Genomic DNA, 17,936 nt, shown 5'->3' with positions numbered 1-17,936 from the left:
AGCTTCCTGTCAGACCGGGTAGGGGATAGAGATGCTCCTGTACCGTGGTCTGCAGTCGGTCCTTGCTATATGGAGTGGTAAGGGTAGCAGGTACATGGGGGGATGAGACCACAAAGGGGAAGGAGGCAGAGGAGAGGCACACAGAGGCCTGAGGGGAGTGAGGAGAGGCACACAGAGGCCTGAGGGGAGTAAGGAGAGGCACACACAGGACTGAGGGGGGTGAGGAGAGGCACGCAGAGGGCTGGGGGTGAGTTGTGGCACACAGGGGGCTGGGGGGGCAGAGGCACACAGAATGCTGAGGGGGGAGGAAGGTACACAGAAGGGTGAAGGAGCAAAGAAATGCACAGAGGGGCTAGAGGACAAAGACACACAGAGGGCTGGGGGTGAGGAGAAGAACACAGAGGGCTGAGGAGTGGCATACAGTGGACTGGGGGTGAAGAGAGGCACACAGAAGGCTAAACGGGGGTGAGGAGAGGCACACAGAGGGATGGGGAGGAGGTGAGGCATACAGAGTGTTGGTGGGAAGGAAGAGCTTCACACAAAGAGAGGAGGACAAAGAGACACATGGAGGGCTGTGGGTCAACAATGGAGGGCTGGAGGGTGAAGAGAGACACACAAAGAGGCTGGGGGAGAAAGAGACACACAAAGGGGCAGGGAGAGAAAGAGAAACACAAAGGGGTTCGGGGAAAAAATACACAGCGGGGCTGGGGAAGGGGAAAAATAAACATAAAGGAGTTGGGGAACAAAGAGAGAGAAAGTTGACAATTTCTGTTATTTGGGGGGTGGGGGGGGGGGGGAGTGTAGCTGGTCTTGCCTATGGTGTAAAATAGTCTTGTACCAGCCATGTCTCCTAACACTATAACCATTTCATCTCAATTAAGTGGTTTTGACTCAGGCTGCAATCCTCTGGCACCATCTTACCTTGCAGTGTTAACTATGGAAGCATTTCTTTAAGCAGAGATGGGGGACAACACAAGACCTTATCCCTGCAGGCTTTTATTATAAAATGTTGAATTCCCAGGATAAATAACTTTTTTTCTGTGTGGATGACCACCTCCTTGGTCTGTTGTTTAGCCAGCAGGAATACCCTCTTCCTGAATGGCAATCACATAACTTTGATCACAGTCTCACATTCTAAAAATGTCTGCTTCCTGTTTTTTCACATGCATTTATTGATAGTTGTGATTCCTTATAACAAATAACTATTATTTAACTCCTTTATTTGAAGAGAAAAATACAGCATATTTACATGAAATATTGGATACACAGCTAAAGAATAATTGTGGAAATAAACAATAGTCTTGGATATAGATTATTATTCAGGTTAACTACAGAAATTATGTAAATTCAAACATATTGATTTTTTTTCCTATTCAGCTTTTACATACATATCTGGGAGAGAAAAGGCTTTAGACACAATATAGTATTATCCCATACATTGCAAAATTTCAGCCATGGTTAGGAATGTTTGCATTTTTTGTGAAGGTGTGACACAAATAAATTAAAATGGCAAAATATTTTGCATATGGCATCTTAGGGAATACATTTTTTAATTCTAAAATTCCACCAGAATGTAAAAATGATGTCTGTATCTGGGTAAAATTACAAAAAACAGTTAGGTGATCAAAAGTCGCCTAACCACCAGGAAGTGCCTCTAGTGGTATTCTGATTGACAGCCACTAAAGGCAGTCTTAACCCTGCAATTTAATTATTGCAGTTGCTCATAAACTGTAATAATCACAATTGCATGGTTAAGGGGACAGTGACATTGCACCCAGACCACTTCAATGAGCGGAAGTGGTCTGGGTGCTTATAGTGTCCCTTTAATGTTGGGAACAGAGGATACGTTTCATTACTTTGCAATGGCAAAACCACAGTATCATGTTACTTGCTTTTAGTGTGTCAGATATTAGACATTAACTTAACATACTTATTATATTTTCAATTTCTTTCACCAATTTGAAGACCTTTATTCACTTTGAGGTTTATTCATTAAACTGGCATTGAAAAGAATTGATATGAGGTTTACTAATGTTAAACCAAAATACACAAATGTGGAAAAAAAAGAAATCTCAACTATCTTCCTGTTTATCTGTTTTGTCCTAAATTGGAACTTTGTCAATCCCCAACAAAACCCCAAGTATATACATAATTACATATATATAGGAAATGGTATGCAATATACGGAGTTATGGATGTGTAATAGCATTCAATAGGTAGGTATTAATGCCTGGCTCTCTCTATGTATTACTCCACAGATGTTAAAACAGAAAGAGACAGATACATTCACACCTTCTTAAACTTGAAAGGCCAGTAAAGCTTTTTTCGTTCGATTGTTCAGTTCAGCATAATTTATTTTGTACTGCTGCAGGCAAGGTGTTGCAGAATGAGTATGCCAAACTTGATTTTCTTAAGACAAGCACACAGTAGCAAAATGGATAAAAATATATCCTATTGCAACAGAAAGTTAAAGGTGAATATAGCAGTGGAGCGGAGGCTGGTTCATAGAGGCATGTGCAGCTTCCACTCCCAAATAAATAAATGGTAAGTTTGTGTTTGAAAACAAAATACATATTGTGTCTGCCATTAATAATTCTGAAGTCTCCCCCCTTAACATTGCTTGTAGGAGATGCTGATGAGAGACTAAACAATTCATAATGTAAAAAATGTGGGGTATTATTTACAATCTCTGGGTGTAGACTCTTTATACGTGCTTTAGTCTGCTCTACCATGAATTCTGGTGACACCCTTTGGTTTTGCACAAGGTCATCAGATGCCAGGCCAGCCTATTGTCCTGTGTTCCAGGGCTGTCATTGGGTAAACAGCATCAGGGTTGGAGATAAAGAGGTTGAATTTTCCACATACATGTATCCTAATGTTTATGGTGCTGAAAAATACATAATTTCACGTTGGGTCAGGATTTAGCATATGTTCTTAAATGGGCAGTACCCAACAAGAGGGTACCATCTTTAAACTCCACCAGCCTCCACTTTATGAAAACAACTAAATAGAATGTGTTAGCAAACATTGTTTTTTAAATTATCAATCAGCAAATTATATTTTTTATGTGTGTGTGTGTGTGTGTGTATGTATATATATATTACTCAAGATCTAGCGCACGCACATATATATTCAAAAAAAGTGTACTCACAGGTCTCTGTAGATAGTTTTAGTTCCTTTATTGTGCAATACGATACACCAAAAAATCTGTAGAGAAGTCTTGAACAAAGTCCCATGTTCAACTGAAACGTTAACAGATTATTTTGGTGTGTTATAAAGGAACTATAACTACCTACAGAGACCTGTGATTGCAATTCTCTTTGACTATATAGTTTGCCTAAAGTTAGCACTCAGACAAGTACAAGACCGAGACCCCCATGGATGGATGGATGGATATATATGTATGAATTGGGTACAAAGTATAGACCTTTGCTCAAAAGTTGTAATTTGTCATTGTCCAGGACTCTTGTTTAAAGGTTTAACACCGGAATTTTTGGGGTATCTTTACACATTTTGGGAGAGGCGGCGAGTACACCATGCTTAAACTTAAACGTTGACACATCAATAAACGTTATTTTTTATTGTTTGTAAAGACTCAGAGTGCTATTTCTTCCTTCCTTCTATTTCTTTAAGCATCGGGCCCACAGAACTTTACCCTAGAGTGCAGATTTCTTCCTCTTATGAAATTCCACAAATTATTTTCAAAATGGTCATCGCACACCATGAATAGTATGGAATAAAATGTGTCTGTAAGGAAGGGGATGAACATAAATTGTAGAATTTCCTTGCTATGAATTCATCAACAGTAGACATGCCCACCAAGAATGTTCCATTCATTAGTCCTCGGGCATTACATCAGAAGACACTTCTCCTCAGCTGCTTGTTTCATTTCAGTGAATGTAGCTGTTGCCTTTTCTTTAATTGTGTCCATATCCATATTTTGAATGTTTTGGATGTGTCCTAATATTGAGTTTTTTTCTTCCTCTTCGTCTTGATCTTCAGCTACCATTTTTTGGAGCTCCTCTGGTAAGTCCACGTCATCGCCTGCCATCTGTATCTGATTTTCATCCTTTTCACTCTGAAGAAAAAAAGAATATTCTAAATTAAAAGCCAATCAAGTAAAATAAATTATTTACCCTAATATGTCAGTGACAGAGTAATTTCAGACATGGTGTATGTGTGTACATGAAGAGATGAATTACTATAAAATGTGATTATATTTGTGAATAAATGGGATAATTTGTGATTCGAAGGACACATACATTTACTATGTCACATTTGAGTCAAGTTTCAGAGGTATTTAGAGATCGACAGAGCTGCAGAAGCCGAATGTAGATCCTGATGGCCATTTATTGACTGAGTGCGTCAGTCAATGCAAAGAATTTGCACAGAATTGACATTTGTCTGACTGGAACAAGGCTGATGATGCTGCCAGAGATAGAGTTACATCTCCAGCAGTACCATAAAAAAAATCTCAAACACTTAAGATAAAATCCATGAATTTGGCACTTATTTGGCATACAATTATATGTTTATACCAGGGCCGGCCCAAGACATTGTGTTACCTGGGTCCAAGGATGAAAAGGAGTGGGTTGCCAGGGTAGGGACTTCCATGCTTCGGTCCTCCGTTTGCTTCCACTTGCCGTTCTCTGTGCAATGGGAGGAAGTGAAGTGGAGTTTGATCACTTCCTCAGACATCGTGCAGGGGAACTGCAAAGGTGAGAGGGGCCCGGTCCGATGTGCATATAAAGTGCTGCAGTGTTCAGCTGGGCCTCTCAGAGGTTTTGAACATTGGAGGGCCTAAAGTGTGAGGGCCAAAACTTCCCGAAGGGCCCATGCTGCACCAAAATTTTTCTGGCCGCAAACCACCATCCCCCGATGCCCTGCTGCTTAAGTTGCTGTCAGAGAGCAGGTAGAGAGGAGAAGCCCTGTCAGCAACCAAAATGCTGCCCCTGTCAAATTGTCACCTGGGGCCATGGCTCCATGGGGACCAATGCACAGGTCAGCTCTTGTTTATACAATGATCCCCAGTGTCTAATCAGTTGTGCGGGTACCTAATCTACCACACTAAAATCACGTGTCTAAAAGTAACAAATTGTGGTGATCACCAGAACGTACCACTCTGATTTGTGGTGTGGTAAGCATGTATTCGGTACTTTTTTTTTTTTTTTTTTAATTCTTTATTTTTGTAGTGCACATTATAACAGACGAGCTTGCGTTACCACAACAGTAGTTGCAAGCTATTCAAAAACAGAGATAATAAAACATTGGCATGGTATCAGTAACATTGGCACTTTTTTTTTTTTTTTGAGGACAAGATAACATCAGGAATAAATTCAGGCTATACATGCACACTCTATATGTGGAGTATAACAGGAAGGAAACTACACCTACATGTCTGTTTCGCAAGTGGCAATGCTCAGTTAGAGTGATATCTAGACATGTGATATGAGTTAAGAGATACAGGGTATGCATATTAATTAATTAGCGAGAATCAGCATTAATATAGCCAGGCTTAGGTATGTAATTGCTCGATAAATGCTAGTGCTGCTGTGCTCATTCTAGGCGAGTAGAGAAGAGGACAAATAGCATAACATGCATTGTAAGAGAAACAGGCTTAAAGTGAAAACCACTGGGGCCGAGCGGTCTATGCTATTACATGTGTCCGTGAGAGACCTGGCAGAGAGAAGTGGGTAGGGTATGGCTGTATGTTTCGTCCAAGAGTGTCAGTTCTTAGGTGGCATGTGTTGAGCGGTTGTCTCTTGAAAAAGCCCGGTCTGTGTCTGGCTGTGGAATACTCTGTGCTTGTATAGATTGGGCAGATGATGTCACTTGGGACTTCCAGTCCATGGCAGGTATCTACAGCAGATCGGCATGGTGCAAGATGATGTGGGCCTACAGGCTCTTCCAGATGTCACTGGTGTACCTTTGGGTGGTAATAAGGCATTTCTTTTTGTTGCTTGGTGGTCAGCCGAGTTAGATGCTTGGCCAGCTTGTTATGTTTCGTGAGCCAGCTCAGTGGGCTCATAATTCCTCTCCCACTCCTGTCTCCACCAGGTGGGCGCGTATTGCGGGCAGACGGTCCGGTGGCTCTCTTGGTCACTTTCTCTCCCCGGCTGGGGCAGCGGTGGATTCGTCGCTGTATTCGCTGCACCGTCCTTTGTTTAGGAGTAAGGTGTTCTCAGCCGCCGCCATCTTGCACTGTGGGCCTTGGGTGTTCAGCACCCTTTAGTCAGCTCAAGTTCGTCCCAGTGGGGACCGGGATGACCCCCCCAGCCCAGAGGGGGGGAGACGAGGCAGGCAAGCGCCCAACAAGCCATCACGTGGGGAGGGAGACGGGGCAGCGGCCGTCTATCCCGCTCCCCCCAGAGTAGGCCGCAGCCTCCGAAGTCCCGCGCCCCCCGCGGGGGGCCCGAAACTCCCGATCTCGGGGTCTGCTACCTTTCCCACAGCTGTGTGAATATTTTCAGGCTCTGATCGAGGAAGGAAGGCTGCCTATTGTGGCTTAAAGGCCCGATTCCTCCGGAGCCCCTCCGCCATGCGACCGGTCAGCATGGCGGTCCGGCCCCGCCCCCATGTATTCGGTACTTATAACATATCTCAGTATGTGCAGAGTTTCAGTAAGTGGTCATGGTGCATGGAGTAATCCTTTAAATCCATACTGTTAAAAGCCTGGTTTAATTTTTATGACTTGACCCTATATATTTCATAATTATACTCTTACTGTAAACTTTAGAATACAGTGGGACCTCGGTTTACAAACGCCTCGGTTAACATAGTTTTCGGTTTACAAATGAAAATCCATTGAAAATAATGCCTCGGTTTACAATTTTTTTTCGCAATACAAAGCAAGTTTCCCCAGGATGCATTGCACCTGGGAGGTTTATAGCACCGCCCCCTGCATGTTGGAGCCTGTGAGTAGCACGTGGCTTTGAGTGTGGAGGTGTTGGAGCGCCTTTTGCATCGAGTTTTGGAGCCATTCTGGAAATTGTTTTCAGTTGTTTTGGGACTTTTTGGTGCATTTCTCAAGCTGTGGAAAGGTAGGGAGCTGAGCTTTGTCGTTTGCATGCCTTTTATTGTGTGTTCTGCATTGTGGTTGGTTTACATGCCAGCTCATTTTGACTTTTTTTCTGACCTCCAGAACAGATTAATTGGTTTTTAATGCATTCCTATGGGAAACCGCGTTTCGGTTTACAAATGTTTCGCAATAAGAAACGTCCCGGAGAACGCATTAAATTCGTAAACCGAGGTCCCACTGTAATGTACTTTCACAGGTCCCAAGCAAATTCATTAAAAGACCAGCTTGTTGCCAACAGCATTATTCATACATTAATCTGCTGCTATCAGCCAAAAGAGCAATGTAGTATTATTATTACTACTGCCATTTATATAGCGCCAACAGATTCTGTAGGGCTTTACAATAGTGTAAGAGGGGGGGATTTAAAGGATCACTATAGTGTCAGGAAAACAAAGCGGTTTTCCTGACACTATAGTGCCCTGAGGGTGCCCCCAGCCTCAGGGTCCTCCTCCCGTGGCGCTGAAGGGGTTAAAACCTCTTCAGTCACTTACCTTATTCCAGCGTCGGGCTCCCCCGGTGCTGGTGACCTCACCTCCCCCGCCGACTTCAGCTCCTCCGTCCGACGTCACTGGAGCCGAATTTCTCAATGCTTTCCTATGGACGCTCTGTGCGATGGAGGCAAAATTCGCCTCTAGTGGCTGTCCGGAAGACAGCCACTAGAGGCTGGATTAACCCCAAATGTAACCATAGCAGTTTCTCTGAAACTGTTATGTCTACACATGAAGGGTTAAAACCTGAGGGACCTGGCACCAAGACCACTTCATTGAGCTGAAGTGGTCTGGGTGACTATAGTGTCCCTTTAACTATAAGAAGGACAACTACAAAAAACTTACAGGAACTTAAAAAACTTACAGGACCCTGCTCAAACGAGCTTACAGTCCAGGGCCATCTTTAATGTGTGTGTCAGTATGTCTGTGTGCGTGTGTGTGTCAGTTTGTCAGTCTCTATATGTGCCAGTATATCTGTTAGTGTTAGTGTGTATTTATGTGTGTGTATCTGTATGAAGTCTGTCTATGTATCTGTATGTTGTCTTTTTGTTTTTCGGTATGTGTGTGTCTGTGTATTTGCATGTGTGTCAGGTTGTGTATCTGTGTGCCAGTGTGTGCCAGTGTGTATATCTGTGTGTCTGCATGTGTTTCAGTGTGTATTTATATCTCTGTGTGTGTGTGTATGTGCATATATCTCAGCATTCCCACACTAACACACAAATACACCCCTGCATTCAAACTTCAACAATACATACAAACACACATCTGTGTTACACACCAAAATGTTATGTAAATATACCCCTGCATTCAAAAATCAAAACTACACATAAATATATGCTTGCAGTCACGCCAACACCACATACAAACATATTCCATATAAAAACCTGTTTACATTCAAACACACAAAAACGGCTAAGTGCTAAATACAAACCTGCAAACATGGGTAACATGGGTATGCCAAGCTGTCAATGCATTTCTGGAGTTGCACAACAGATGGGGATCTACCTTTTAATCACCTGTGCGATAGGGAGGCCCAAAAAAATTATTGCACCACTCTACTTTAGGTTCGCCACTGCATTGGGGTGGAGGACGTGATTGCATGCCTGGGAAGGGAGGACAAGGTCCAGGGGGCCCAAGCAAATGCTTTGCCCAGGGTCCAGTCAATATTAACCCCTTAAGGACCAAACTTTTGGAATAAAAGGTAATCATGACATGTCACACATGTCATGTGTCCTTAACCCCTTAAGGACATATGACATGTGTGACATGTCATAATTCCATTTTATTCCAGAAGTTTGGTCCTTAAGGGGTTAAGGGGTTAAAGACGGCTCTGTTATAGCCACCAGTTCTACATATTATGAAAAAAACTCATAAAGATTCATGAAGATTCTTTAACTTTTGGCTTTGAGCATTCTGAAATCATGCATTTTCTCTCTAGAACGATACACTTAGTCTATTCTCTAGCCTGCATGGAATTTTTGGAACATATATTTTCTATAACTTTGTTGAGATGCAGTAAACCAATATAGCTTGGCTTGCAGCTTCTGGTCAGTACTGTATACAGATTTCTACAAACACAACAGATCTTCATTAAGACCAGCGTGAAGCAAAACAAAACAAATTTGTTCAATTCTTACTCCTTCCAAGCAAATCTCTAAATGGATATTGAGTTCTACCCAGGAACAGACAGAATAAATAACTCAGAAAAGATTAACCAGGCCAACCTCCACATTAACCCGAGCACATATTGGTGTATGCCAAACAAAATCTGAAAAAGGAAAAATGCAATCAAAAGAGTTTCACATGAGGCTGGGAATAAAGAAGTGGGAATATTTAAGGTGACTTAGTAGCAACTGGCAAGTCCGATTCGAAAAACTTAATGTGACTTGCAAGAATGTGCTCTAAAACGTCAATTGAAAATGTAAAATCTTTGCCAAATTAGTTTTTTTTTTTTTTTTTTTTTAAATGCTCCGGTGAGACTTTTCTTGGAAACAGTGATTTTTTTTTTTAAATAGGAAAAAACATCCTGCGCTGAATTGGAACTGTTAATCCTTCATCATCTCATCCAAAGATTGTGACTCACCGCTTTATATTGTCCAATTAGTGTACGCAGGAACACTGCTTCCCAGAGCCGTCACGTCAGACCTCCCCATCAGACCACCATAAACCATAAAATGTATTTTGTGCCTTAATGCTATGCCTAATGCTAAAACTCTGCAAGCTATGTCATTTTATTGTGTAGTCCCAGCCTGTGGCCAAAACTTTGTGTAAACCCAGTTCGTAACTATTCCAAACGGAGTTCATAATAATACTTTGACAGGCTTTGGCTGCCCACACCACCTGAGCATTCTATAGTGCTACCTGAGCCAGGTTATAGTAAAACACCTGGCAGATCTGATTCTTGCTAAGGATACAGCACAATGATGTCAACTTTGTGAAGGCTATGAGGAGAATATTGCAGGCTCCTCGGTGCTGCTTATCACTCCACCTCTCATGACATTATGGACAAGACATGGCCTACTTTGTGATGATCCAATCCAATGCTTCTCATAGAGGAGTATTGGGGAGCTAATGTCCATGTTGTACGTGCATCCATTCTTCCACATAGAAAAGCGGTGAATTAATGGTTTACTATGGTGGATGCAATGTCACGTAACTGAGATTTACCTTGTCAGTGCAATGGAAGCACCTCTAGTAGCCGTCAGTGTAACAGCAAAACGGCAATGTTTTACCTTGAATGGTTAACATGACAGGACCACTGCACCAAATCCATTTGATTGAGATGAAGGGGCTGCGGTGACTATAGTGTAATTTAAGTTCTTGGGGGGAGGGGGAGGGGGCGGGGGGACGGATTGGGGGCAATGATTGAATGTCATATGTAGCAAGCTCGAACTTTATAAATATGTTTATTTGAATGTTAGAGTTTCCCTGTAATTTAGTGGACAAACTCTGAATATGTTGAAAGAAAAAAAGGGTGAAAAAAACTAATGATTTTATCATAAAATACTAGTTGCATTCTCTCCACATTTTACTTTTAGGTTTTAAGTCTGAGAGATCATTCCTGGGACTTTGGTGAAAATCCTCTTCTCTGGATGAGGACAGTGACATTCACCATCACCCATCTAATGTCCCATCAATCTTTCAGCTGGTCAATGTTCTTTTAAAATGGAATCATTCCCCCTTTTCTGTCATGTTTATGGTTCCTATGCCAGTGTAGGAACTATGTGAAATAGAGGGTATGCAAACAAATGAATATTGAACCAAAAAAGATTGAAAGTGTAAGGGGATCAACAATGATTATTTTAGCAGGTTTTCTCTATGTCATGAAATGCACCTCCAAAGGAGAAAAACACATGTTCTGACAAGTGAAACTGAGCAAGGCTATGGACAGGTCAAAATGAAAGTAACAATTGGTTAGCATAGTGACAAACATGGAAAAGCCCCAGCAGAGCACAGGAGAATAATTTAGAAAGTCATGATCGGGGTATGAGAACACACGACAACCGTAATCACAGCAGAAGAAAGCATGATCAAGCAAGCTGTAATTGTATCACTGTCACAAATATGTATGGACTTGGCAATATTATTATTATTATTATTAATATTATTATGTTATTATTTATATAGCGCCAACGAATTTCGCAGCGCTTTACAGTGGGTGGACGGATAAACATGTAGTTGTAACCAGGCAAGTTGGACACACAGGAACAGAGGGTTTGAGGGTCCTGCTTAATGAGCTTACATGCTTACAGGAGTGGGGTAAAGTGACACAAAAGGTAAGGATAGTGTGACGAAAATAACCTCGCCACTGGTTTTTGGAGGGGTCTGTTTGCCAGCCTCCTTCCCTGTGACTATGGCCCCTGTGTTAAACCCTATTTGAAAACACCAATTGTGCCTCTTGGACTTATAACAGGTGCTGTTCGTGCAATTGGGACTATATAGGTCGTTTACTGAACAGCCGCACAAACCGGAGACCACCCTGGAACTTGATAAGCTTAATTGATACATTGTTACAATTTCCACCGCAGTGGTCCAAGTGTTCGTCTGGGTGGCCGCAATTACTATGGACAACCACTAGGTGTCAGCCATCTTGTTCGTGTGGGCCAAAACCGCAAATAGACTTCAGGGAGACTTAGCCGTGAATCCTCTGGAACTATTTTCGTCATGAAAACCTCACGGTTTCCGGTCGATCCTCCAGCGGCACTTAGCCGCGATTCTATGGAACTATTTTCCGCCATGGGACCATGCCTGCAGTCGGTAAAAACTATGACTATGTAACATTTGTGGGTTTTTATGTATTTGGGGTGTTTTTTAAAAAAGTATATTTTTTCTGTACTTGGAGATAATTGGATTAGAATTAGTACAATTACTGATCCAATTATCTCCCAAGCAGGGAGGAGGGATTGTATGTTTGTTTTGGGAGTGTTGGGCATTTAATCACTGTTCTTATTGGTCTGTATCTTTGAGTTAGAGTCCCCAACAAGGTCCATGTAGGAGTACCCCTTGCATGGGGATTGTCATAAAAGGCCAAGTGTGGCTCCCATTAAATTGAGATTGGTTTCCCCTTCATGAAGTGTTGGTTCATGTTTGGGGGATTGGAGAACTACATTCACTCTGGGGTTTGCTATAATCACTATACTCCCCTGAGTATAATCACTAGCTCTTATAAGAGCTGTTCCTGCTACGCTCTCTGGACTAGGAGAGGTCTACCCACTGGAAGCTGGATCCTGGTCTTGCGTCCAGGGTGGGTGGAGGATGGCGAGACCCCAACCAAGCTGCGGCGGTTCGTGGGGTTTACAATGTTTATGGTGCTCGCAAGTACTAGGCAGCAGCGATAGGCGGAGGTACCCGGTCGGGGTGCCAGGCGGTCCGTCACAGATATTATTAGACTAATGACAGTTGCAAGAGAGCAATCAGTCGGGAGCTATTAACAGTTTAATTGATACGCTTTTATGAAGAAGTGGGTTTTTAATTATTTTTTGAAGGAGTGGAGACTGGGTGAGCATCTAACGGAGGAGGGAAGTAAGTTCCACTGGAATGGTGCAGCCCTCGAGAAGTCTTGAAGGCGAGCATCAGAGGTGGGAGTACGGACAGAAGATAGACGTAAGTCTTCAGCAGAGCGTAAGGGCCTAGATGGGACATACTTGTGGATTAGGGAGGATAGATAGGTAGGAGCAGCATTATGTAGACATTTGAAAGCAAGAACCAGAATTTTAAATTGAGCCCTGTATCTTACAGGAAGCCAATGTAGGGACTGGCAAAAGGATGAGGTGTGGGAGGTGCGGGCGGACCGGAAGATGAGCCTCACCGCCGCATTTATTATGGACTGTAACGGCACAAGTTGGGAGCACGTAAGACCACTGAGAAGCGGATTACAGTAGTCAAGACATGAAAGGACAGTGGAATGGACCAGTACCCTAGTCGCATCTGTCGTTAAGTAGGGTCGGATGCGCGCAATGAGCTGGAAGTGGCAGGATGTGGCGATAGACTGAACATGAGGCGTGAAGGAAAGGTTGGAGTCAAAGAGAACACCTAGGCAGCGAGCCTGCGTGGTGGAGCTGATGGTAGCACCGTTGACTTGGAGGGAGACAGGATTGCGTGTCAATTGATGAAATATTATAGAAAACATGATAAAAAAGTGAGATGGGTCCAACTTTTGTGTACTCACAACATGAACATATAAAGGTAGCACAGATATGTTCCTGGCGTGCAAGCACCTTGGATAGTGATGAATGTCTGAGACAGGATAAGAGGTAACCTGATAAACTTGCCCTCCACAAAAAATGGATACTTTTTTTAATGGAGTCAACTCAGGAAATATACTATGCTGTCCTAAATGCTCTAATTGCAATTTGGTTTTGTAAATTGTTACAGATCTCTTTTTCATTTCAGGATTTGTGTTCGATACATTCTACTGCAGATAAATATATTCTATATACCTCTAGAGTAGACACACTTAAATGAAGGACAAGCCTTGTGATACATATATGGATTACATTGCTGTGCCTTCTGAATCAGCACAATTCACATTGAAATCCTATAGTATAACACCTCATATTAGCACAGCAACATATCATTTAACTCAGATTGAGGATGGAGATGGCAAAACAGAAGAGGAAGGGACAGGATCATTTAATCAGCATAATAACATCTCAAGTCACGGTAATACTAATGTTCTGCAATGGAATAACAGTAAAACAGAGAATCTTAAAACAGTATGTAGCCAGTTCATATTGATCAACATTTACTGGGTAAGTAATAGGTATAAAGGGCATGTCCTTACTTGGAATTATTAGGACCCCTCCATTTCCCCAGTTTCTACCATCGAACATTGCTAATTTTAAGGGCTTCTAGGGGTTCAGCCCAATACAAATTTGATGCATACAACCCACCATTGTACCCACCACAGACTTCACCCCTTCCTATTAAGACCCTCTATTTAGATTCTGCAGACTACATCCACCAGACACTTTAGAAGTTTATTTGCTGACAGTTTTGTGCCTTTTGGATTTCGGGTTGGTGGGGAAAAAATGTGACTTATTTGACTAAAATGCTGGTTCAGCTATTTTGACCTAAATGTTGCAATTTATTTATTATTATAATTTTTTAACTTATGTCAACCCACTTGTTGAATACATTTCAAAGGAGTCATTCTAGTAATATAGCTGTTAATATTTTGGAGAATGTAAAAACGGAACGTTCACAATAGATGCAATGTCATTCATTTTTTTATAATAATATTTAGTAAATTCTTCAATAGATACCCCCTTTTAAAACCAACAATTTTAAAGGAAAGTTCATTAAAAAAATTAGAAGAACTTTGAAGAACATTTATTTCAGTTCTCTACTTTCTTTTAAACACTAATAAGATTTAAAGGGACACTCAAGTCACCAGAACAACTGTAGCTCAACGTAGCTGTTCTGGTGTGTATAGTTAATCCCTGCAGCCCTTTTGCTGTAAACACTGTCATTTCAGAGAAAAGGCAGTGTTTATATTGCTCCCTAGGGACACCTCCAGTGGTCAATCCTTTGATGACATGTTGAGGTGCTTCCAAGGGCAGTGCAGTACAATGTGCAGCACTGACATTCAATGTCTCCACCCTCTGCATGTAGACCCTGGAGTTTCACCATAGAGATGCATTTGAACTTTCCCCATAGAGATGCATTGAGTCAATGCGACACTATGAGGAGATGCTGATTGGCTAAGCCAGCATTTGGCCCCACCCCTACTCCACCCCCTTGACAATCTCAGACAATCAAATGCTTTTCCAATGGGAAAGCATTGGATTGGTTGAGATCATCAATTCAGATTATGTCAGCCAAGGAGGCAGATCGGGGGTGGTGCCCGTGCCGGCAGACTGGAAATAAGGTAAGTTTTCTTACCTTTTAACCCCTTAACCCCTTGTGATATGTAGCTTGGATCGATCGATGATAAATCTTCTTAATTTCTTCTTCTCTTCAGTTGATTGATACATACGTCTTTTGTATATATAGTCTCGGGCCAAATGCTCGCCATATTAATATATGTCTATAGTAATAAAAAGTACTAATACGCAATGTGACTTACGGTTTCTTCAGGTTTACTCTTAGTTACTGATACGTATTAAAACAACGAAGGATGTTATAGGATAATGGATTTCAGCAGCAGATGGTAATTGCTGGACTCCTGATGGGAGAGTTACATCCTTACGTCTTTACATCGAGAGAGAAAGAAAGCCAAGAGCCAAGAGAGAGAGAGAGAGAGCCAAGAGAGAGAGCAACCTCGTGTCCCTCTGTTACTATATAGATGTGCCCATACTGACGTCAGAGTTTAACTCTAGCCATATAAGGACAAGACCCCCAAATCCACATTCCAGAGCTCTCAGACAAAGAAAGCCTTGTGACTTATACCATCTGTTACTTATGTCAATCCACACCACATCCATAATCAATAGAAACATAGAATATGCAATATTCTACACCCCTTAAGGACCAAACTTCTGGAATAAAAGGGAATCATGACATGTCACACATGTCATGTGTCCTTAAGGGGTTAAGGACACATGACGTGTGACATGTCATGATTCCCTTTTATTCCAGAAGCTTGGTCCTTAAGGGGTTAAGGGGGGTAAGCCACCTAAATGGTCGTACGGTATTAACACAATAGGGTCAGGAATACATGTTTAGTGTTCCTTTAACATATGTTTAACAATTTATCCAATTAGTGCATGGGAGATGAAAGAAACAAAAAGTGAATGCATAATGCGACAATTTTTTTGTTGTTTTTACCTGTGGAAGTTTATATTTCTCCCTTAAATGCACTCTCAGAGTTGCTCTCTCTGCTTTCTTTTGGGCAAACTTTGCATCACGCTCCATCCTGGAAACCAAAGCAGAAATAGGTTTTACAACATTATATAAAAAGTCATTAGACCCCATGCAGTTAAGCTCCTATTACGTTTGAGCAGCAATATTGGCTATAGTATTCATCAGCCTAAATATATAAACAAGAAGTTACACGTGCACGTTCCCAAATCCAATATTTAAATAGACACAGGGTTTGGGGATAGTGTGCAGGTAAGTCTTTTACAACTTTAGACCAATAAAAAATATATATAATTGGAAAATGGGATGTGTAATATGCAATTCATTAAGTGCTCCTTCAGTACTACCACAGACACACGCCCCTTTTATTTAACAGAAGAAATAGGAAATTAGAAATTCCCTTAAAGAGGAACTTCCTCTTTAAACGAAGTTCAAGCAAAAGCCAAACAAACACACAAACAAAAAAGCTATTAGTTGCATTCAGCTCTTATGACTATAAGCAGTTCACGGTTGTTTTAAATCGGGGTCATGTAGATCTGACGATTAACTGAAGTACAATTCTCAAGATAGCCAGTCTACTGGAAAATGTGTCCCAGGTAATTAGGGTTTTGTTTTTGGTTTTAATTACTCCGGTTGCCTATTTCATCACAAAAAATCACAGCAACAGTGGTTACTGGTTACTTGTGTAAAGAAAAAAGGTTTAAAAGAAATAGAATAAATGAAGTGTGTGACAGGTTTCCATCAAAGTGTTTTTTTGTCATAGTAATTTAAAGGGAAATGCATGTAAAATGTATTACTGTGATCATTAAGCAACATGTGGCAAGAGGGAGTCAGTGGCTCACTCAAGGACACCGTTCTTTACATTTCATTCCTAGATAATCATTTTACGTTGTGTTCAAGCCACAGCTCAGCATTACCAGGAGATGGCAATCCGAAAAAGTTTTTTGTCTTTTATATTTGTTTTTAATAATTAGAAAGAAAGAAAAGTGCAAAAAAACAAAAAAAAAAAAAAACAAAACCACAAACACTAATTTCAATCACATCCATTCAAACAAACAATTTGGAAACACATGCAGGGTTATTCACCAAACTCCAAATTGAGAGCATCTGAAAAATCTCTCCAACTCTGCTATAGTCACAGCGTGGCTATTTTAGCCTCAGTTTAGCCATTCAAACTTTTAATTGCTACCGTTGAGAGTTTAGTAAATAATCTTGAAAAGTTTGTGTGTTTTTGCAAATGTAACAAAACACTTATTTTTACTAATCTACGGACTAATGGAGTCTTGCTGTATACAAGCATGTGGCAAAAATGTGGACTTGTATAACAATAAAACCAAGAGGTATTCCTTGTTCTATCTCAAATCCTCTATTATGCTTTGCCAGCCTCGTACCACCAAACATTTCAAATGGAAATATACAAACACTAACTTTTGAGGTGTCTATAATTTTGCCATTTGAAATGTTGGGAAATTGTAGGTAACTTACTAACTACAATGTACGCACTGAAAATGCTATAAAGTACAAAAATAATGTATTTTAACATGATTATCGTAGTTTAAAGACACATTACTGTGAGTATTATTGTGATGGAACAATGGCATACACCCAGACACAACAACAATATGGAGCGACACTAGGGTAGAAAAACGGGACAGAGGGATTGATCCCAAAATATGGACTGTCCCTCCTAAATAGGGACACTTAGGAGGCATGCAGCCTTACAACTGGCAAAGCATCATGGGAGATGAAATTCTGTAATAGCTGTGAGGTCTTCCTATTAGCAACCATTTTAATAAAGGAATACTGTGAAATAGCAATGTAAATTAGTAACAGACACAAGAGTTGAACTAAGCTTGGACTAAAATGTGTCTTCAACAGTGTTACCTGACATACACAGCCAGTTAGTAGTCTATTAGTCAGTCATTGCTAGTGATGTCCCGAACGGTTCGCTGGCGAATAGTTCCTGCTGAACATAGCTTGTTCGCGTTCGCCGCGGATGGCGAACATATGCGATGTTCGGTCCGCCCCCTATTCCTCACCTTGGGGAAACTTTGACCCTGTACCTCACA

The 17,936-nt window shown here is 41.4% G+C and overlaps 1 protein-coding gene across 1 annotated transcript in view; it reads right to left on the bottom strand.

Annotated features, from left to right (window-relative positions):
- Positions 1-1,251: 1,251 nt before the first annotated feature.
- Positions 1,252-17,936, bottom strand: part of CPLX4 (complexin 4) — a 33,380-nt gene continuing 16,695 nt past the window's right edge. Inside the window, exons 2-3 of the mRNA XM_063456829.1 lie at positions 15,835-15,922; positions 1,252-4,078 (exon numbers count right to left, since the gene is read on the bottom strand). Of these exons, the coding sequence (XP_063312899.1) occupies positions 3,851-4,078; positions 15,835-15,922 (316 nt within the window). The 3' untranslated portion in view covers positions 1,252-3,850. The remainder of the gene's footprint in view (positions 4,079-15,834; positions 15,923-17,936) is intronic.

Source organism: Pelobates fuscus, chromosome 5 (genome assembly GCF_036172605.1).
Source record: "Pelobates fuscus isolate aPelFus1 chromosome 5, aPelFus1.pri, whole genome shotgun sequence".
In the NCBI taxonomy this organism is placed as follows: Eukaryota; Metazoa; Chordata; class Amphibia; order Anura; family Pelobatidae; genus Pelobates; species Pelobates fuscus.
Note: the sequence above shows the minus strand (reverse complement) of the source record. Positions and strands in the feature narration are given on the sequence as shown.